At 40.0% G+C, this 22,417-nt stretch overlaps 3 protein-coding genes across 3 annotated transcripts; 2 read left to right on the top strand and 1 right to left on the bottom strand.

The window, feature by feature from the left end:
* Positions 1-488: 488 nt before the first annotated feature.
* LOC135475696 (uncharacterized) lies at positions 489-7,384 on the top strand. The gene is given in 7 exon segments (XM_064755628.1): positions 489-522; positions 1,995-3,361; positions 3,363-3,503; positions 3,506-3,545; positions 5,767-5,865; positions 6,345-6,436; positions 7,226-7,384. Coding segments are annotated over 7 exon segments (1,932 nt in total).
* A 2,522-nt stretch (positions 7,385-9,906) lies between these two features.
* On the bottom strand, positions 9,907-14,465 carry LOC135475874 (chymotrypsin-like serine proteinase). Its single transcript, XM_064755820.1, has 6 exons — positions 14,297-14,465; positions 12,969-13,141; positions 12,678-12,767; positions 11,444-11,612; positions 10,896-11,044; positions 9,907-10,086 (listed from the first exon to the last, which is right to left on the bottom strand). The coding sequence occupies exons 1-6, from the start codon at positions 14,340-14,342 to the stop codon at positions 9,946-9,948; spliced, it is 768 nt and encodes a 255-aa protein (XP_064611890.1). The 5' UTR covers positions 14,343-14,465; the 3' UTR covers positions 9,907-9,945.
* Positions 14,466-18,315: 3,850 nt separating this feature from the next.
* LOC135475927 (fibrinolytic enzyme, isozyme C-like) lies at positions 18,316-21,757 on the top strand. The gene is made up of 6 exons (XM_064755890.1): positions 18,316-18,361; positions 18,717-18,916; positions 19,282-19,371; positions 19,758-19,935; positions 20,914-21,056; positions 21,544-21,757. The coding sequence occupies exons 1-6, from the start codon at positions 18,316-18,318 to the stop codon at positions 21,694-21,696; spliced, it is 810 nt and encodes a 269-aa protein (XP_064611960.1). The 3' UTR covers positions 21,697-21,757.
* The last annotated feature ends 660 nt before the right edge of the window (positions 21,758-22,417 follow it).

Here is a 22,417-nt window from a genome sequence, read left to right on the forward strand (position 1 = left end):
TCTGAAACTTAAAGGGACACAGAATCGACGCTAATTGATTAACAGTGAAATCATCTGAATAAATCTGGTCAAAGCCTCACACCAGCCAGTCAGAAACGATTCCGTTTTCCTTTAATGGACAGATTATTTGGTTGATTGGTCGAGCTGATTTATTGACTGATAAATTGACCGAAAGGCTTACTCACTATAAGTCTGCATTATTACATTTACATGAATAATTTTTTGGCATGTTGTGATGTAATTTATATGAAAACGTCTATTTACTAATTTCTTTGGGTGTATCTATTTCAGGTACTGTTTTGCTTTTGTTTTTATACATTTTTTCCGTTGAAAAATCTTAAGAGACATTTTAAGTAAATGCTCCAATAATAATTACCCCATCTTTATATCCTTGCTTTTAGTGAGTACCCTGTGCCATTTTACAAAATTAATCCCATTTCGTATCCCAATCACAGATTCTAAGTGAGGACGGACAAACTTTTGCCACGATGTCCTTCTTTTCCTGCAGAAACAAAGTTCAAGGTGAGGAGAAATATTCTGACGAAAACTGTCCAATCGTTATTACAGCAAAATACGTTAATTTGGTGTGTCCAAGTTATTGGTGTCACGGTTATGACATTCAACTCCATTTTGTACCACTGCGCCTAAGGGTGACCATGGGCTTAAGTATCAGACAATAGTTAGAAAATGATATAACTGCAATTAATATAGAGACCTCTGTGACTCAGTTGGTTAGCGCGATAGCGCACAGCAATGATCCAATTCGGTCGCTGTGAGTACAAGTCCAACTCATGCTGGTTGCCTGTCCAGCTGTACGTGGGAAGGTCTGTCAGCAACCTGCGGATGGTCGTGGGTTTCCCCCCGGCTCTGCCCGGTTTCCTTCCACCATAATGCTGGTCGCCGTAGTATAAGTGAAATATGCTTGAGTACGGCGTAAAACACGAATCAAATAAATAAAACTAATTAATATACAACTGATAATAGAAGTGATATCGACTGACAAGTTTCATGAGCATCTATCGGCCATATTTCATGAGTCATTCAATTTTCCAGCGTACTTTGCTTGTTTGGTGTTCCTAAAGGACTACCGTTATTTGCCAACTGGTGTTTTACGTTGTTTTGGATCGAAATTGGTCTTGTGCTTATCGTCTTGTAAAGCCTCTTTATACGATTGTCCTACCCGACGGTTACATTCCATAGGAAAAGTGTGTCGAGTAACAGTTCTCTGGTTCTCTGGCTTCCATTATAACCAAACAAAGACATTTGCTTGGAATCAATCCTTTGATCAGTGAGGTCCCTTACTCGTGTCCATCTGTGGCTTGTCCAGGTGTGGATTTACGCCAGGGCCCTGTTGTTCAAAACTGGCTTAAGACTTAATACCAGACTTAACTATAATTGAAGTCTTTAATATTTGGAACCCCAGAAAAACTGTGTAGTAGTATATTAAATATGAACTAAAGCTGTATCTGTTTTTACGTAGATTTTACAGAACTGCATTGGCTGCTGAGTTTGGCTAAAATTTTATACAGAAAATATCACTAAATAATTGTATTAGCTAACACGCTTCTGAACAGCTGAGCCCAGAAGTTTTGTTTGGCATCAAGCGAGGAATAATGATATCTTTTAACACAACTCCCCCCGTCTCACTGCGGCGTTAACACACGTTCATTATATATTCATAACTACAAGATCATCAGGCTTATCCGTAAACTAGCTAGGCCAGTTGGGAAGACGTACAGCATCCTGCGGATGATCCTGGGTTTCCCTGGGCACTGACCGGTTTCCTTACACGATAATGCAGATCACCATCGTGAAATATTCTTGAGTATGGTGTAAACACGAATTTAATGAATAAATAAATAAATGAATAAATAAATAAATAAGCCAATTGCAGGTTTGACTGCATGCAATTCTCACAACGTTCCATTCACTCTTCAATCTGTTTGGATTTTTGAATGTCTATTGGTTAATTCATGTGTTCATTTTGTTAACAGATTTCACGCCCTCTAAAAAAGCAACGCTCAGCCAAGTGTCACTTGCGGATGTGTCAACAGCATCTGCAGTTGTAGGATTTTGTCACGCTGACCCCCTGTCCAAAGCGGGGAAGAGAAGGCAGCTGATGCGCATGACCTTTCTTATCTTTATCCCGATCGCTGGTGTAATTGCATTTGCGTCCATTCAGTTGAATGACACCATCGTGCAAGAAAGGCTTTTGTACGACATCCACACAAAATTGAGCGAATGCCAGTTTGTTGGGGATTTGATCCACGCACTACAATTAGAAAGGGCCGAGTTCGTGTACTTTTACGGCAGTCAGAAAAATGTGTCAGATGACAACCTCCAGTCGAGTTACAACTACACGAACAAGGTTTTGTCCAGAATTGAAAACATCGTGGCATGTGGGACAAACTCCTCTGGGAGAAAAACGATTGATTTGCAAAAAGATCTTTTAACTTTTCGAAGCCAGGTGGACTCTAACTTATCCAACGTCTCACAACGTGTCACGTTTTATGACGAGATTAACAATGAGTTTCTTAACAATATTGCAGACGAAATAAAAGCGACAACAGTTGAGTCTCTGTGGAATTTGCTCTTAGCGTATAAAATGATATTACGATCCAAGGAAAACTTCGGCATCACAATTGTCTCAGGGATCAAATACTTCATAGATGGCGACAACGACCAGCCTGATCATAATAAGTTTCTGTCTAATTTGGCGCTTGGACAGGACCATTACGAGACGTTCCTCCAATACTCTTCACCTGTGAGTTACAGGTATGACGACATTATTAAAAATAACGATCGCTTGATAACCCAGTGGGACCATCACATGACATCGATCGAGTCCCGGAATCTGTCTTCGGCTTCAAAGGAAATGGCTGACGATTTCTTTAATGTTTCTCTTCAGTATCTCGTTTTCTTACGGGACATAAAAGAAAGCATAAAATCCGTCATTGAAGACAGCATAGATGAAAACATTTCGGCTGCGAATGGCAGTCTGGTCGTCGCTGCTGTGATCTTTTTCTGCGTGGCTATCGTATCGTGTATCTTGTTTGCCATCAGCTACAGTCTCACGAAAAGTCTGCAGAACTATGCACGGGACGCCTCCATGAAGTCAAACGAATTAAAGAAGGAAAAGAAAAAATCCGACAGATTATTGTACCAGATGTTACCGAAAGAGGTCGCCTTGCAGTTGAAAATGCGGCGGAAGGTCACGGCTGAATACTTCGACAGTGTCACCATCTATTTCAGTGACATCGTCGGCTTCACCACTATTTCGGCCGCTAGCACGCCCATGGATGTCGTTGTTTTCCTCAACAAGCTTTACCAGTTTTTCGACGACTACATCGACCTGTACGAGCGTCTACAAGGTGGAGACGATCGGAGACGCTTATATGGTGGCCAGCGGCCTGCCACATCGCAACGGGAAGAATCACGCTATGGAAATTGCTCTACTCTCATTGTGTCTGCTCAAGGGGATCAACAGCTTTGTCATTCCGCACATGTCAGACCGGAAATTAAAGTACGCATTGGCCTTCATACAGGTAAATCCCGCATTCCTTTGACAACATTTATATTTAGTATAAATTGCAAAGTGTTATGAATTCATAAGTTCTTTAAGATTTTAAAGTGAAGGTGTAATACTACGATAAGGTGAAGTTCCAAAAGATTCAAAAAATGGTTTTGTTATTGTAAAGCAAAATGTACTTCAAAATGTGAAATATATGGATTTTTAATATATATGTCGTTACACAATAATCAAATAAATACATAAATAAACACCTAATAATAATATAATATAATATAATATTATTAAACAGCATTAAGCTTTAGTACCTTTTACAGTGTTAAGTTTTACGTGCATTGCCTGCTGGTCATCAAACTACATATTTATATTATGGTTAATATTACAGCAATAAAAAATGTGTCCATAGTAGAATGATTGATAACATTGGCTTATTCCTTGACGGTCATTTGGGTTTTTCGACGTTTGTCTCGCGTGGTAACGCAATGTGTATGGAATGCTTACACGCACAAGTACATTTAAGCTGAAATGTTTTCGGAAATTGAAATATCTCCTGTCAATTTGTCTAAAAAGAGTCTCCTGTAGAGTAACTTTTGATATCCACCCCTTGATACTTTCCAAATTCGGACACTCACGTGCCTATAGCTTAGAGATTTACATAAAACTTTACACACACTTCAGCAATCTATACGACAGACAATTAATAATCAGTTTACATTATGTTCACACTTTCCTAAATTAATGTTACATGTGAATTTTATAAGTGCCATGATTATAAAACACTAGTGCCTTTCAAAGTGTGTTCTTTGCCCACCTTTGTTGGTAAATTTATTCGCCATTCATGGTCCATTTATCATTCCTTATAAAACAATCAATGTTGTATATCCTACATATATACTGGAGGGTTGCTAAGCTTTTGTCTTCTTCTTGAGACTTCGCGAGAATTTATTTGGGTTCGTCATTTTATTGGGCTTTACCGCTCAGCTGGGTATTTCCACAACTTTGTGTTCAACCTTCGACCACAATTAGGTTTGCGATGTTTGTCTTCATCCTCGAATCTCATCAGGCTCCTCAACCGGTTTTTCTTGGTGCTTTTCACATATTTGGGTCCCTCGACTGTTGGCATTAGTCGTTGGATTCATTTTGGTTCCATGGTGTTTGGCGTGGTCTATTGTGCCCTGTTTGGTTCCTAAAGTAGCCATTGCCTTACTATTTCTTCTTATTATTATATTGTTTTCTCGCATAAACCAGAATTCTACTGGTGGACTACGCATCTCCCAGGCCTGGTCCCTTTGCATTGTTTTAATGTTATTATATGTTAAATGTGATGACAACACAGCATTTTGAGTAATTCTAGATCAGTGACGTCTAATAAATTTCACTTAAACACCACTGCATTACCTAACTCTCCTTGGTGCTAGGGAACGTGTAATTTGCTTCCATTCATACATTCAGAAGAACAGTTGGAATAAAACCCCTAACTGAGGTAAATTGGCAAGAGGCCGTATTCACCATTGCGTGTGACCATTTGCCAGCTATCTCACTGTCGTCGCTGCTCTGCTTTTACTGTGAATGCTGTACGTCTTAATTATATGTATTAGATCATTAAGAATACTAAAATGAAAACATCGCCATAGGGGATATTTCTGTTTCTTGACATGGTGTAAGCGGGTGTAAAAGTTGCTACCATCAAAGCTTTCAATTGAGCTTCTAATATAAAACATTAAATCAGGGAAACTGACAAGGTGCCGGATTTCACCGTTTACATGTGGCCATTTGTCATCTGTCAGACTGTCGTCTCTGCTCTAGTTCTACTCTTCATGAGAAATTTTTTTATACTCACCAAACAACATTTTAAAATATACTTGTTGCGAGTATAGGTTGGCAAACAACATCCTTTCCCTAGCATTGGTATTTGACATCCAGGAGATATAGAAGATGTGAGGAATTTTTGTGATAATCAGAAAGGTGATATCATGCATCTATATATATTTATTCACCAGTTTATGATACAGACGATTTTAGTTTATTTCAAAAATTCTACATTTGACATAATTCTTTCACAAAGTATGGAGACTAAAAATAAGACTGGAATAGGAATAAAGTGCTTGAATGACGAATCATTGACGCCAAACACTCATTTTCACCAAAGAACTTCAGATGTAGTTCGTTTGATTCAACCTTTTGCTTGTTTTTCCACCTGTGGCTTAGAACACCTGTTACGTCTATCTAACACGTAGGTTCTTGTGTGGCCGGAGTGGTGGGGAACAAAATGCCACGGTACTGTTTGTTTGGCGATACCGTCAACACCGCGTCACGGATGGAGTCCAACGGAGAAGGTAATTATATCTTGTAAAGAGACGGAGACAGCTCATTTACATGCATAGAGATGAGCATATGTTCACTGTATCTTTATAATAGAGTAGCACCTCCAGCCCCTGGCAATGAGGTGAATTGTTCGAATCAGCTCTCGCTGACAAAAGATTTCAACCATGATAGGAAGTTTTGAAAGTATACTGACAGGATGACTGTGGTTCCAGCTAGCTTTTCTCTGTTTTCTCCTCCAGTAAACCTGATTGCCCAGATAGAATTCGTAAAAGCTCCGTTCAGCTGTCATCGTCAATCAGATCAAAATCTGATTTTACAACACGGAAGGTATCAAGGAATATCGTAACGAAACTCATGAAACGATCTCATGGACAGGTGCATGTAGTCCCCTGATGGCTCATTTTGCTTAACTCTCATATCAAGATTCACTTGTGAAAAAAAAAACTGTGCTAGAACAGGAAAAGGTTTTTATTTTCTCTTTAACTTTCAGCATTGAAAATCCACATCAGTATGCAGACACGTGACGCTCTGGAGGAAATTGGAAAGTTCAACATTAAATCACGTGGTGTTATTGATGTCAAGGTCAGTATATCTTCAATGCCATCGCTTTCAATTTGCGGGTCACTTGGTAATAAGCCTGTTTTAACCAAATTTCACCTAACCTGTGAAGCGCATAATTTACCTTAGCTCGGATATATTTGTAACTGTTCAGAATTTATATTGTAACACTGAGTGTTTAAGTGAATAGAATTACACAAATGCTCTTGAAAATGCCCATTATATTAAATATGCTTTTCAATTCCAGCAAGTCATGCACTACATGAGGATAGGTACAAAAGCTCGGTATTTACGACAACAAAGCAAAATAAAGACGGCTTCATAAGTTAGTACGCCAAAAACTATGTAGATGTACACGTCCGTAGATGCGAGGCATATCGTATTACCACGACCACAACACCAGCCCCCGTCGTTTAAGTGAAATATTCTTGAGTATGGCGTAAAACACTAATCCAAAAAAATAAATAAATAAGTAGTCTGGTAAGATGATCGAAACGCCTTTACAAGAAATTTCAGATAAAGTTCAGGATCATTAATTTATTTATTTGATTAGTGGTTTACGCCACACTCAATAATATTTCACTTATACGACGGCGGCCAGCTTTATGGTGGGTGGAAACCGGGCAGAGCCCGGGGGAATCCCACGACCATCCGCAGGTTGCTGAAGTCCTTCCCACGTACCAGGATCATTAATCTGACGTAAGTATTATATCAATCATTTATCTTACACTCAGTTTACAGCTTTTCAGATACTTGCTGAAGACTTGAGTTGATCTTTGCTAAGAACAAGTGCTTCTTGTTTGCTGCTTTCAGGGAAAAGGGAGAATGGAAACATTTTGGCTCGAGGGGACTGACCACCCACTTCGGGAGCTTGGAACCGATACAACGGCTCCATTCTCAGTCAATCCTTCGTATTCAGCGGCGGTTTCGTTTCCAGGAACAGCGGTTCTGTTAATGGATATAGATGAGTAACAAATCTGTCAAGTTAACACTCGACAACAGACATGTTCATAGAAATAACATCAGTATCAGAGTGGGCCGATAGCAACAAGAATATCAGTATCGGAGTGGGCCGAGAAAGACTTAGTAAGGGACGGAGGCCTTTTAATGGATTTTCCGACTAAAAGAGCTAACAATTCACTGTTTTAAAATAGATTTAGCACTGGTTTTCAGGAGGCAATCCCATGAAATATCGGTATGGACTGTTGAAGGTAGTCGAAACAATTAAAAATGTTTGATATGCAGAAAACATATTACAGGGTTCAGTTTAATGGAGTTGTATGTATGGAAAATGCAGAAGCCGTTCTTTCAAGTCTCCGGTGGGTTTCCATGGGATAGAGCACATTTTCGTTTTTACAAAAAATAGTTAATACTTTTTATTATACCCCGAGAGTGAGGTATTGCACAATATTTGGTATTGATAATGGCTCATTACATTTGTATTAGCCAGTATAAGAGTTAACATAGATTTCCGGAAAATTCAAGAAAACTTTCCTTGAGTATATGCTTTGTGCCTTACACTAGATTGTACTGCAAAAGCAACTCAACCTGTGGATGTTCGTGGGTTTCCCTGGGCTCTGTTTGGTTTCCTTCCACTATAACGCTGGCCGTCGTCTTATGAGTGAGATATTCTTGAGTACGGCGTTAAACACCAATGAAATAAATAATTCAAAAGCAGCCCTGTCAAGAGACACCTTCACCAGCACCCTCGAACTTGACGGACAAGAGATGCCTGATACCAAAGGAAACCGTCTGTGATATAATAATTATTTATATATTTGTTTAATATATTGGCCAAATATTATACGACGCTGGTTAAATATTTTGTATAATTTTACTGGGTAATTAGATGACGTAAAACGTTCTTTTTTAGATAAGACCAAGGAAAACTGAGCCAGAAACGCGATATGGATTGTTTGTGTAAACGTATATATAAAGGGATTCCTTTGAACAATTTTAAGTCACTTTTTTTTTTCACCAATTTTTTTCACCGTTGCGATACTTCTATAGAGAAGGCACATGTCAGCTTTCCACTGACAGGTGAGTTATTTTTGCCTCTTTAGCTGCGACACGCGACTATATACAGTCGCCCTGTTTGTCCGTCGGTCAAAGTTCTGACATTCTGTCTTTTGACCTACGCCTGAGTTCAAGGCATCGACTTTTCAAGAGATGTCTCACGTATTGCCAGTATGTTTTTTTTTCAAATACGTACAGAAAATGCACAGAATATTGGTTTAGCTGTTCTATGTCTTTTTAATATATATCGGGCACTTGGTAGAATCTGGCAAGGTTTTGTTATATTTCTTTATATTATTAAATAAAGTACTTAAAAGATCCTGTGTCATGTGTTTCTACTTGATCTCTTGAAACCAATCTACTGAAACACTAATGTAAATGTAAGTTTATATAAAGTAACAAAATCGTCAGTCTCTTGCAATTCCCCGTCATAATATAAAAGACTACAGGAGAGACAGTAAAACCATAGTAGTGACGACAGTGTGATAGCTGGCTAATGGCCAAACGTCTCATAAGATAAGACATTTTGTGAAAGGATAGAATAATTATCCAGAGTTTTAAGAAGGCATTTTTTTTTAACTTCCATTCATTTATTTTTACAAATAGGTTTTAAGATAAGAAGGCATTAGTAATATGTTTAAAGCATATAGTTGCACTATAAATGCTGCCTGACTTTAATTGGTGTAAAGAAACAACGAGGAGAAAACAAGACTTCCAAAACGCAGGACCCGTTATGCTCTTTTCCAGCTCTCGTCCATTATATATGAGATATTACGAAAGGCTCGTGCAACATTGAACTGGTTGTCTATCATTAACCAGCAAGAAAAAGGTACCAGAAGACGAAGTCATCCGGTAGAATAGACTCTCAATCAACCACAAGTTAAAAGATGCTGTTAGACAGGTACCAGTAAAAATTGGATGTCATTCAAGTAGCAGGTTGAAGAAGTGTGAGTGTTTCCCCATTACTCCGGTTTCCTCGACCCAAAAACATGACCCTTGTTATATTTGAGATATTTCTGAGCGCGAATAAACACACGAATAAACTGTACAAATTGTCTGATACCTAAGAGTGTATGTGTGTGTGAGCTTGGGGTTTTACATCGTATATATATATATACTATGTCTTCTTGTGGCAGGGCGAGTCCATGCCGCCAAAATGCTGCCGCCTCTGAAGTATCATGCCGAAGACCCCAGACAGGATAAACCCCACCCAGACATATTATACTGATACTGGGCCAACCAGTCGTGTTTCCTTGCTCTATCGTCTCAGAGCTGAGCGCCAAGCGAGGTAGCAACAATTGCGATTTTAAAATTCTTTGGTATGACCCAACCCGGGTTTGATCTCGGGTCTCCCGACTTCGAGTACCGTGTACAATGGTAAACCGATTTTCAGCAGGATATCAAGGCGAGAAACAGCTTTACACTTTTCAAGTAAAACCTAGAAGAAAAAAGACATAGTATCGAAATGTATTGTGGTGTCTTTTTTTTCTCTGGGATATATGTAAGGCGGCGTTTGCCTACATGTTAGCATCCAACCATTGCTCGAAATAGGACACGCGGCTATATACACTAGGCAACGAGCCACTACATGTTGACATTCCCCACGACGTAATTCCCGCCAGCAGCCCTTCGCAGACCATTGGACCGCCGCTGTCACCCTGTAACAGAAAGGTCAAATGTTATTATGTGACATCTCTGGATAATGAAAGGTTTGCTGGACGCTCCTTTATTCACCACTGTGAACGTTGTGAAAAAAGTGTACAACATTCTTTAACGTTGAATCCTCATCTGATTCGCGTTATTTTGATTCCAGGATTTATTTATTGATTTATTTATTTATCTATCTATGTGTTGTTTTACGCCGTGCTCAGAAATATTTCACTTTTAAGACGGCGACCAGCTTCATGGTAGGAGGAAACCGAGTAGGGCCCCAGAGAAACTCGCGACCTTCCGCAGGTTGCTGCCATGTGCGATCCAGGACATAAGTTGGGTAATGTGTCGTGCATTCGCTGTTTCAAATCAAAATTCTTAACGTCAGTAAACAAAGCATTTAGGAAGTTCTAAGCAGATGAAAATGAACCTTGAGAATAAAACTCTAATAGTAAATTTTAGAGTATTACCATCTATAGATAATTTTGTCGCAAGGGTGTAAATGCTGTGCCGCTCGGATTGTATAGTGTTCAAACCAAAGAGATAGAGGCCATTTTTGACAACTGACATAAATAGGACTAGCTTGAATAACTTGGACAGATCTATAATGATAAATGTATAAATAATCTAATCATTCATGATGCTATCAGAAGGTGAATATATTATTTCCAAACAACGACACAGGTATATAGCAAAGAAAATTGCCAGCGTGCATGCAATATTATCCACACCTTCACCTGACGGATGTCAAACATTAATGAAAAACTCCAGTTATACAAATAAGTGTGTATTTGACAACTTCTGATGCTGGACTTACGCTACAGGCTGATTTTCCTGACTGGTAGACACAGATGTGCCCGGCGTTTATGGATGCTCCTGGGATGAAGAACCACCTTGAAGAGCATTCCGAGTTGGTTATAGCGGGCATGCTTACATGCTGAAGCACAGTGGCCGCGTCTCCGCTACCTGAAACAATCACACGTGCTTCGAGTGCGTCACTGTCACTATCTGTGTGTGTGCTGGGTAGGTTGATGGGATGATAGATTGTTTTGATTTATGGATAAATCGGTATATGTTGATTACCTGTTGACTGACTCGTGGATTTTCGAACTGATTCGGATTTCAGATTACAATCACAGACAAAATAAACAATTAAATTGATAGAATAGCTAAATTTAACGCAGTCATTCATTCATTCATTCATTCATTCACTGCCTGGATGGCTGAGTGACTGATTTATTTGTTATGTGTGTTTTGTGAAGATTTTATTCTGGTGTGTGCAGGAGATAGTTGACATAGAACACCCTAAACGCAAGTCTTGAACATTAGGTAAGTTACGGGGAAGGAAGTTGATTGGAATCTTACCAGAAAGTCGTCCCCATCCAGATAGCGTACAGGTTTTGCCACTGAAATCCCCACTGGTGCTCGATGCTCTCGCTATGGCCTTGATGTAGTTATTGATCGGTACAGGTGACTCTAGTCTCAAAATGGCGATGTCGTTCGGATAACCAGACCCTTCGCTATAACTCGGGTGCTAGGAAAAACAAACGTTTAGCAACACTTACTGCAACAATCATACATTGGACGTAAGCCAAAATGAGAAAAGAAAGAAACGTCTTCAAGCACAATTGTAAATCAGCTTGAATTACATTAAAGACTGTAACTGCAAAAGTAACATGAGAAACGGTGAACATTCTCCCATTCCCTGTTAGTCGATGAACTCCTCGACGTGGTGTAGGCCTACACCGCCCTTAAAACAGGTTGTGAGCCTTTCACTGTCGAACCTCGTGCAGGTCCACCATTTCTCAACATGGTGTAGGTCTACCAGCCTCCAACTTAATGAAAACATATCGCAGTGGATCCCGGTGTAAGCCTGTAAATTTTACAAACTCGCCTGGGCGACCAGTCTATAACGATCCAGTTTTCCACAATCTTTCATAAATCTCTTTAATTGTTTGATTCATTTACGCTGTAAAAGTAGCTGGAGGAAGCCATATGAATCCCCCGCCCGGTATCTAAAGACCCTTACAAAGGTACAATGTAAAACATAAGCTGAGCCTTTGGTAGCTACATGCAAACATATAACAATTAATGAAATTCTCACTTGATACACATGCATTTAAGAAACATATGCCAATATTCATGTCTAGTTTATTACACAAAGTCAAAAGGCAAGAAAGAGTTATCGATTTAGAAGATAACTTGGTCATGAAATTTGGTACACACTTGTTAAAGTGAGATATTTCTCTGTGTTGCCCATCAAATACGGTGTACCTGACTCTTATTGTATAAGCTAGAGTTTGCTGTGATGTCGTATACCATTTAAACAACGAACGTATAATAAACCACCTAGATACAAGGCTTTCTAAAGTATAATCGTACCTATGTGAGAAAAGCAATACTCTAAGAAAAAATGTATTTTATAAACAGATGATAGCACTGACCCGTTGTTACAGAACTACGAATTATTATTAGCCTATAAGTAGACGGCTCGTTCGAATTATCGATTATCACCCTTTCTTTTTTCCCTGTCACTAAACAAGCGGTATTATGAAACAAGTAGATTAATAATTAAAAAGCACCAATTAATTCCAATTACCATTGTCCATGTGCTGACGGTACGTGTCACTTCGTTCCCGTTAGGGGTGTTTCTGTTGTGCAGACCAGCGATCACCGAGTAGGTGTAACCCTGCAATTAAAACCAGATGGACACCGGAGGGCATTATTTCACTATATGTATTCGGTTTGTTGAGGAAAGTTTATTTTATGACCCATCCTCAGCTCTGTCTGTTCTGACAAGGATCAGCAAAAGGGTACTCACTTCTCCCAGACAGTGGTCGGCAGTTAGGAGTCCTGTCTGGTCAGACAAGGGTCAGTGAGAAATACTTACCTCTCCCAGGCAGTGGGCAGCGGTCAAAGCTCTATCCGCACTGATAAGGACTGCCCCACAGATATATGAACCGTCTCTCTGCAGCAGTAGTTGCCATGGGAATTGACCTGGGGCAGCATCAGATCCACCTACGATGTTCAGGATCGGATCTCGGAATCCGCCAAGACTTGCACCTAGAAAGATTATTTATAAATCCGTTAGGTATGCATCACAAGAGAAAATAAAATGTATTCATAAGTAAACATATAAGTTCATTAAAAGTTAATCACTCTCAAGTCTGTGGCTGGGAACGATTTTCAGAAAGACACACATACGTAAAAGGTATATAGCCTTTGTACTTAATTGTATAAAATAAGATCCCAGGAATAAACAATGTCTATATGTCTTTATACGTTGTAAAGTTCATGGAATCTTTCCATGTCATCAAACAGAATTTTAACCCAGCCGACAACATGAATTTCCGAACAGAGCCAGTAGAAAATGGATTTGCCATCTTTAGTGACATATCATAAGTTCAGTAAAATGCACCTCTAAGTAAATGGGCTTCGATTTAGGAGTGATGTGCAACATAGCCTTTAATGACTTGTCTTCAACGTCTTGCTATAATCTGAGCAACTTTATAGTTTGCCAATAAATTTCTCCATACTATAAAGCCTGGATCTAAAAGTGTGAGTGGGAACAGGTAATGGGTATAGGTAACGCACGGTCCCAGGAACAGGTCATCATGATTCATACCCGTCAACCTTAAGACCTGCTTTTTTAAAATAATGTTTAAGTCCAAAATCAACCACCGTGATCTAGATTTGAATGCGCTCAAGAGCTATAGATTCAAGCTATGTAGAACTGTTAAATGCAATCTTATATACTTATCAAACCCTAGCAATTTGTAAATGGTTTGCTTATCGGGACTAGATCGTTTGCTTACGATTCATCAACTTTTGCTAGTCATCAACGTATGCTTGGTGTAATGAACCCTTTAGCGTCGTCAACATTTATCCAGTGTCACCAAGGTTTGTCCGCCTTCATTAATGTTTGGTTAGCGCCATTAACGTTTTCCAGACCTTTATCAATGTTTACCTAACGTCATCAACGTTTGCCAGACCTTTATCAATGTTTACCTAACGTCATCAACGTTTGCCTGCCTTTATCAATGTTTGCCTAGCGTTATCAACGTTTGCCTGCCTTTATCAATGTTTGTGTAGCGTCATGAACGTTTGCTTGCATTTATCAGCGTTTGCATACCTTCATCAACGTTTGCCAGACCTTTATTAGTGTTTGCCTAACGACAACGTTTTAATGGGGTACGTATATAGAGAGAGGATACTCACAGGCCGCCAAACCCAGCTGACACACCAATAGAAATGCCTTAAACATGGTAGCAAAACCGTGCTTATCACTGACAGACAGAAAAAATGAACAGAATAATCCCAGTGGTATTTATATATAAACTGATTGTAAAACGAAGTTTCAAACAGAAGGTTTCAAAATCGTACTAAAAACCTGACATGCCTGGGAAAAGCACACTCGGTGTTATAAAACAATCTTCAAAAGTCATATTAATCTTATATCGTGACATAAACGAGTGATAAGATAACGGCACGCATTTAGTTATATGCATGTATGTGCGACCATATAATATACGACAAAATCAAGTTCATGTAGCAACATTCGCATTCAGAGTTTATGGACAGGAGATAATTTGATTTGACTGATCAAAATGTAATTTTAGTTACAAGTGAATGGAATTCTTGACATCTTAGCATTTCATTCCAGCCAATGAATAGTTTGGTGGAAATAAGATCTACGGCATTTCCAATTCGCTTTGCAAAAAGGTGGATAATCTGTGCATAAATTTGGTGGGGAAAATTTGAATTTATTTATCATTAACACAGTTTTACGGTTGATGGCAACCGGATTGCCTTCCTGAGAGGAATAAGTATGTAGATGAAAAGCCGTTAAAGATCGTATGAAAGAACAGAATTGTGTGCATTCTCTTTCTTGGACCTAGAGATTAAGTGAAAAAAATTCTCGAAGAAGACACAGTATATGTCCAGTCAACTTTCCAATGAAACTGACATGGTTTTTAATGTGTCCTCTCAGTTTACATCAAGTGAGAAAAATTTTCGAAGAAGACAAAGTAGGCCTATATGCCCAGTCAACTTTCCAGTGAATCTGGGATGTTCGTTAATGAATTTTTTGTAGGTTGGGTATTTGCATGGGAGCACCTCACGATATATATTGTTTTTGTGAATTAATGTCATAAGTGAGGATGTAACGCTTGTTGAATAAATATATTTGCACTTGAATTTGGTCTTTTCAGCTAACAAATGTGTTCTTCCTGGATTTTGATCATATTTATACACTCTTCAAAAAAAGAAACGCAAAACCCAAATATCAATGTAAATTTGATGTTATTCAAGGACGTGTAGATCAGCGGAAAACAAAGATACATGAATGAAATTTTGTGGAGCAATGCATTGCTATGTGGTCCATATTTCATGAGAATAACAGTCATCACAGTCATTACTGCTGTCCACCAGGTGGTGTTGAAGTCAGTACCTCGTATGACCACCTCCAGCTGGAACCACTGCCGGACACCTCCTGGGTACAGATCGAATCAGTCGTTGGATGTTTTGTTGTGGAACCCTTCTCCATTCCTCCTGCAGCATGTGGAACAACTGTTGAAGATTCTGTGCTGGAATACGGCGTCGACGTCGAAGAGCTGTCCTTGAAGGTCAACAAGGCGAAGGACGTGCGGGCGGAGAATCTGGTCGATGTATCGATTGGCCGTCAGATTGCCTTGGACAAGCACAAGCGCTGATCTGCGGGTGTATGCGATCGCTCCCCACACCATAACACTCCCTCCACCGAATCTGTCCACCTGTCTGATGCAGTGAGGAGCAAAACGTTCATGACGTCGTCTATAGACACGGTCTCTACCATCACGTCGCCTGAGGAGATAACGGGATTCATCGCTAAACCTTATGCGCCTCCAGTTTGCCAGGTTCCATGGCAGCACCGTGATACACCATCTCACTCGTCGACGTCGATGTAGTCGTGTCAAGGAGGGGGCAACTTTTGGACGTTTGGCACGTATTCCTGCTTCTCGGAGACAATTCCTGATTGTCTGATCGGACACTCTTCGGGCTCCAAACTGTTCTTGTGCTGTGTCCCGGGCGGTACGATGGCGGTCACGTAGGTGGGTTACCCGGATGTACCGATCTTGGGCAGGTGTGGTGACTCTAGGTCTTCCTGATCTTCCTGGACGGTCATTTGTCAAATTTGTTTGACAAAATCGATCCCACAACCTAGTTATTGTGCTGGGATGAACGTTGAAGATCCTTGCCACCTCACTCTTTGATTCGCCAGCTTGCAATTGTCCAATTGCCTGATTTCGGTCGGCAGCGTTGAGACGTCCCATTTTCGTGTACAATACTTGCAAAGATATTGGATAAAATTGTGAGATTCGTTTGGGTCTTTTATAGTCACATGCTGTACTCATGTTTTGCACGTGACAAACAATCATTGTGCCTGAACTTCGTGCTGCACGACATCAACGCACGTCATAACAATCCTAATTGATAAAACCCTTCAAAATCATTTTTGGTTGCGTTTGGTCAAGGATGATCTTCTGAAACATTCCAGTAACAATGTGCAACCCTACAAAACTGTTTGAGTTAACATATGTGTACAAAATTGTAAGTATCATTTTTGAATGTCATTTTGTGTTTCTTTTTTTGAAGAGTGTACTTTTAATGTGTTCATAAAATTCATGTTCATCCAAATTCAGATTAAATTAAGAAATTTACATTAAATAAATGAATTAGACATGGGTCACATCTAGAAGATAAATATGAATATACATTTGTACGTTTTCTTCATTTTTAGCGTATAGTAGCGTATATACCATCACTAGATAATGAAACATATAAAAAAAAATTATCAATTAATCCATTAGAATGACAATACAATAAAGTATTAATCAATCTATCGCTCATTCAAACCTTTTTTGGCGTGTAAATACAGTACAGTACAAACACTAACTGTATCTGACGTATGCTAGAGTAAGCAAAGAGACAACTGTTAGTAAAAGACGCAGGATGTCTAAGCGTAATGAATGGCCGAGATCTTGTTGAATACAAATGTTTGCCAATATCCTAGCTTCATTATAGTAACAGCCTTTATTCGAACGAATAAGTGGCTTGAGGATCAGACAGGTGTATACTGAGGTGTGAGAAATGACCAGGTGTCCTTGTTAACCCAGCTCTGATGGAACCAACTTGAACTTAGTAGTTAGCAAATATGGCCTGAGCGCTCAGGTGTGTGTATTGCTTTATTGCTTTACTTAACCCGGGGGTCCAGGGCTGTCTACGCATCGTTACTGTAACCATACGTGGACGGCTGTGCATAAAACGCGACTGCCATGCACCTTTGTGATACTGGCAGTATACGATCTGGAAACTGATTATCATTAATCATTGATTCATTGCTTGATTGGTGTTTAACGCCACACACAACAATATTTTACTTTATACGCGGAGAAAGCCGGGAAGCATGGGCAAACTACAAACGCCTGCACGTAACTGAAGTTCTTGTCGACATGCGGCACGCAGATTTTCACCAGTAAATTAATCGAACTCAAGATCAACGCCATACTGGTGGACCAAAAATCTCCAGAGAATTTCATGTAAAGACACTTCAAAGTCATTCAGAATCTCGGCTATAGTGTCCTTCATTAAATAAACACATAAAGCAAATCACGGTAAACTTGCCAGTTTTGAGCAAAGTTCGTCAGTGCAACATTTAGAATATGCGGTTACATGTGGATCCACATATATTATTGTGTCATATAGTAATTTTGAATTGTCGTTGAGTGTAGTGAATTGTGCACCTTTAGCAGACATGTTAAAACTTTGTGACGTTTCGTAATTTACATGAAATACAGATGGCTAATTCTCCATCCGTCTGCACCCTCGATCTTTACACAAATGCATCACGTTTACTTTACACGTGTTCCTATATATAAGCAATACAATTTGTTTGATCTCCACACGAAATTGAGTACTGTTTCGTGGTTATAAATTCATCCGTTTTATTGTATATCAGTGGACTATGTATTGCTCTTTAACAACTATTATAAAACATATGTGGCTTAGTCACGATTTTAACATAGACATTGTAAATATCTATAATTTTAGAGAGAGTACCATTCAATTGTGCCCATAATGACAGTTTTAAGAGCCCGGAAAGAAAGCATCTGTCCATATTGTTGGATGATCTCTGTATAAGAGTCAAGAACTTATAAAGACACACACTTGGTTCTGTCTTTCTCTCTCGGTTCCGAAGCATGTGGTCACTTGTATCTTTATTCAGTCTGACGGGATTTGCCCTCTGTAAGTAGTCTGGCGGAACGGGAACACTGACAAATGCTGTCCATGTAATATAAAGTTTGTTAAAGAAAAACCTTTGCCATTTAAAGCAAATTGTACACTACACTAAAACCTTATACATTTACGGCAGAACTTCTTGACGGTTTGATTGATTTATTTATCAATTTGATTGGTGTTTTTCGCCGTTCTCAATAATATTTCACCTATACGATGACCGCCAGCATTACGTTGGGTGGAAACCAGGCAGAGTCTGAATACCAGCATTGTTCTCACTCGTGGATTTGCATCTCGTATAGAGGTAAGAATTACATATGTTGGTGATACCCAGTAAAAATGCTTTAGCCTTCCAAACTTTTAGGTGGCGCGTTCCACGACCCGACTCCCTCTGGCAACTCCAACGCGAGAATTGTCGGCGGGACACCAGCCGACGTCGGGGCGTATCCATGGCAACTCTCTCTGGAACTCCGTCAGCTTGGCCTGTTTTGGAGCCACATTTGCGGAGCTGTCTTGATCAACCAAAACACGGCTCTGACAGCCGCTCACTGCGTAGAGAGACAGGTAAAAAAAAAACCTCCCTGCCTTGAGACAGTTCATTACAAACTATTAAAATGAACTTAAGTCGAAGTAATTGTGACCAGTATGTTTTCAGTACAGGCTACGTACATTTTCCGATGGCTCATCTTAAACTATATTTCCATGTAGTTATTTATTTGTTAATTTGAGTTATGGTCAACTCTATACTCAAAATAGCAGATATGATATTGGATAGAGTATACCGGAGTATCTGGAGAAAACCAACGTCCTTCATACGTAACTTAATACGTGGTCTCGCGATAAATTACACACCACAACCTGCGTGAGCTTTACAAATGCACGTGCACATGGCTAGTAAACGTAAACCCAACGTTTATTGTATGTTTCAGTCGACTTCCAACTTAAGAGTCATCGCTGGAGTCACCGACAGAAGCAGCTCATCTAATAAACAAACGATATACGTGTCAAGTGTCACTATGGTAAGTTTACCTGTCATGAACTGCATGTCAATTCAGTATATCGACGTCCTCCCTCCATCGCCAACACAAAGCCGTCCTTCATGCATGCATGTCCTCGCTGTACTAAAAAATTTAAATTAGACATTCTAGCATGTTCCACTGATTCAGTCGATATCACAAAATTCATCATTGTCAAATAAAAAGGTATTTGAAAGTGTCATTTGAAAGCTGTGATCTAAGGAAACACTAAAATATGTCAGAACACGAAACCTTCCTTTATCACTTTTCATCTTCTAAATTTATTCATTAGCAATATTGCTATCTTAACCTTACGTAAGTTGGGAAACTGAACTAGGAACAAAAGGTATAGAGCTGCGGTTTCACTTACTTTCCCTACTTGCTGTCAGCATCCAGGTTGGGACACAAACGGAGCTGGGTATCCTAACGACATCGCCATCTTAAAGCTGCAGTCTAATGCTAATGAAGGCAGTGAGTTTATTAACTCTATCCCATTGGCACCTGCGGACAAGACCTTTGAGGGTTACGTCTGCACACTCACGGGCTGGGGCAGAACGTCAGGCGGAGGTATGTTTATTTCCTTTAATTAATTGGAGATTTACGCCATACTCAGAAATATTTCACATATACGGCGGCGACCAGCATCATGGAGGGTGGAAACCTGGAGGAGTCCGGGGGAAATCCACGACCATCCGCAGGTTGCTTTCAGACCTTTATACGCGTTTGCACAACAACATACATAATTTCTCAATGTGATTTTATTTATTAATTTATTTATTTGATTGGTGTTACACGCCGTTCTCTAGACTATTTCACTTATACGTCGGCGGCAAGTATTATGGTGGGAGCAAACCGGGCAGAGCCCGGGGAAAACCCACGACCATCCGCAGGTTGCTGCAGGAGCTTCTCACGTACAGCCGGAGAGGAAGTCAGGATATCCCATTGTAAACCTGTATGCACGTCACGGACTCGGGACAACTTCACATGCCTATAAAAAGTTTCATCACAATGTACTTCAAAACTAACTTAATATATCTGGTCACAATGAGAAAGAAGTTCGCTCTAAGTTGCTTGGAGACCCTTTCATAATAAAGTCTATAACTTTCAAGGAGGCCTCGGTGGCTGAGGCGGTTAGCACGCCAGCTCGGTGCAATGACCCAGGAGCCTCTCACCAATGTGGTGGGATGCTGGCTTCCTCCGGCCATTCGTCGGAAGGTCTGTCAGAAACCTGCGGATGATTGTGGGTTTCCTCACACCATAATGCTGGCCGCCGTCATGTAAGTGAAATATTCTTGATTACGGTGTAAACACCAGTCAGATGAGATCGGATACAGATGTCAACCCAGTTAAATGGGATTTAGTGTTTGGAGCTTGAGTTGTCAATTACTGCAAGGTGTAGAATTTCAAAACTCCTCAATATGTATTTGATGGATTTGAATATCGCTGTGGTTGTTCTCATTTTGTCAGCTTCCCACTTATCATCTGATCTGAGTTATGATTACCTTTGTCATATATCATTGTCTTCTTATCCATAACTGTTGGTAGGGAGCCTGGCTAACTGGCTTCAGCAGGTATCAATGACCGTCATATCTAACAGTCAATGTGCCAGCATGTGGCAGACCGTGACCGGGGCTGCGATTAACGACGGCCATATCTGTATCTACGAGGAGAGCAAGAGCGCCTGTAATGTAAGTATAAGGAATGGTACACAGTAAGTATGTACATGTGCTTAGGGTTAACGTACGTCGTACCTAATACCTTTTTCAGTCATATGACGACGAGAAGGCATTAGTTGTGTGCACACCGTGCCATCCTGTGGCAGTGTCAGTCCATGATGCCAGTGTAGCCGCCATTGAAGTATCATGCCGAAGACACCAGGCATGACACCCCCCTCCCCCACCGTCACATTATGTGACACCAGGCCAACCAGCCCTGTCTCCTTGCCATAGATTCTTAGTAAGAAGCGCCAAGCGGACGTGGCAACAAGTATCATGTTTAAAGTACCATAATGTTTGCCGATGTCGTATAAGTGTAATATTCTTGAGTAGGACGTTAAACAGAAAATGAAATAAATAAAACCTTGGGATGAATATATCCTTGTCAAACTAAGCAGCCACAAACTATACATAGAGCTTGAAACTGCGATTCAGCATACTTGTAATTGTCGTATTACAGGGTGACAGTGGTGGTCCGATGGTGTGTCAGTATGGCGGGGTGACTTACTTGGCGGGAATCACCTCTTGGGGTGTCAGCACGTGCAGCGGGGAGTACCCCAGCGTGTACACCAGGGTCACCTACTTCCTCGACTGGGTGAACACAAATATCTAAACTGTGAGCGGAATTTCCCCCTATACAACATACAAATTTGACGATTCAAATAAAAAAAAGTTCCAACTGTAACTTATTGTCTGTGTAATGTTTTGATTGCTTGTACGTTATCAGCCTTGTAGTGTTTTTTCAACGTCGCAAAGCTGTCTGTCTTAAAGGATACTTTTATAGGCCAAGTCATATCATACATCCTTTTTAAAAAATAAAAACCAAGCGTTTCAAGTATTTTAAGCTTATGAATGCAGCATATCACAACCAGGAAATGTCCCAGACCGATATTTATTTGGGCCTAGCCACCTTTCCTTGTGATAATATAATACCTTTGCCGGACTTACAGCTATAAAACCGCAAAATAAGTACATCGCTTTCTTAGAAACTATATATACTATACCATCGTTGGGTTATCGGCATAATCATAATTATACTTTTAGTAGCACAGTAGTCGTTAGCACACCCCACCCCACACCCGCCCCACCCCACCTTCATGCGTAAATGTTCGGCCATCAATATTGCAATATTCCAATACCTTTAATCCTTCTTTAATGTCTCTTCTCAGTAATGTCGGCAACCCCATATTCCTCAGACCAGACCAGACCCTGACACACAACCATCATGGAAGAGATATGTAGGGCTGATTTTAACTAGATTAAAATGTTGATCTGTTGAACCGATCATTGCGTTCACCAGACCTAAACGTGCTTATGAACGATGACACAAAAGA

The sequence above is a fragment of the Liolophura sinensis genome, chromosome 9 (assembly GCF_032854445.1).
Source record: "Liolophura sinensis isolate JHLJ2023 chromosome 9, CUHK_Ljap_v2, whole genome shotgun sequence".
Lineage (NCBI taxonomy): Eukaryota > Metazoa > Mollusca > Polyplacophora > Chitonida > Chitonidae > Liolophura > Liolophura sinensis.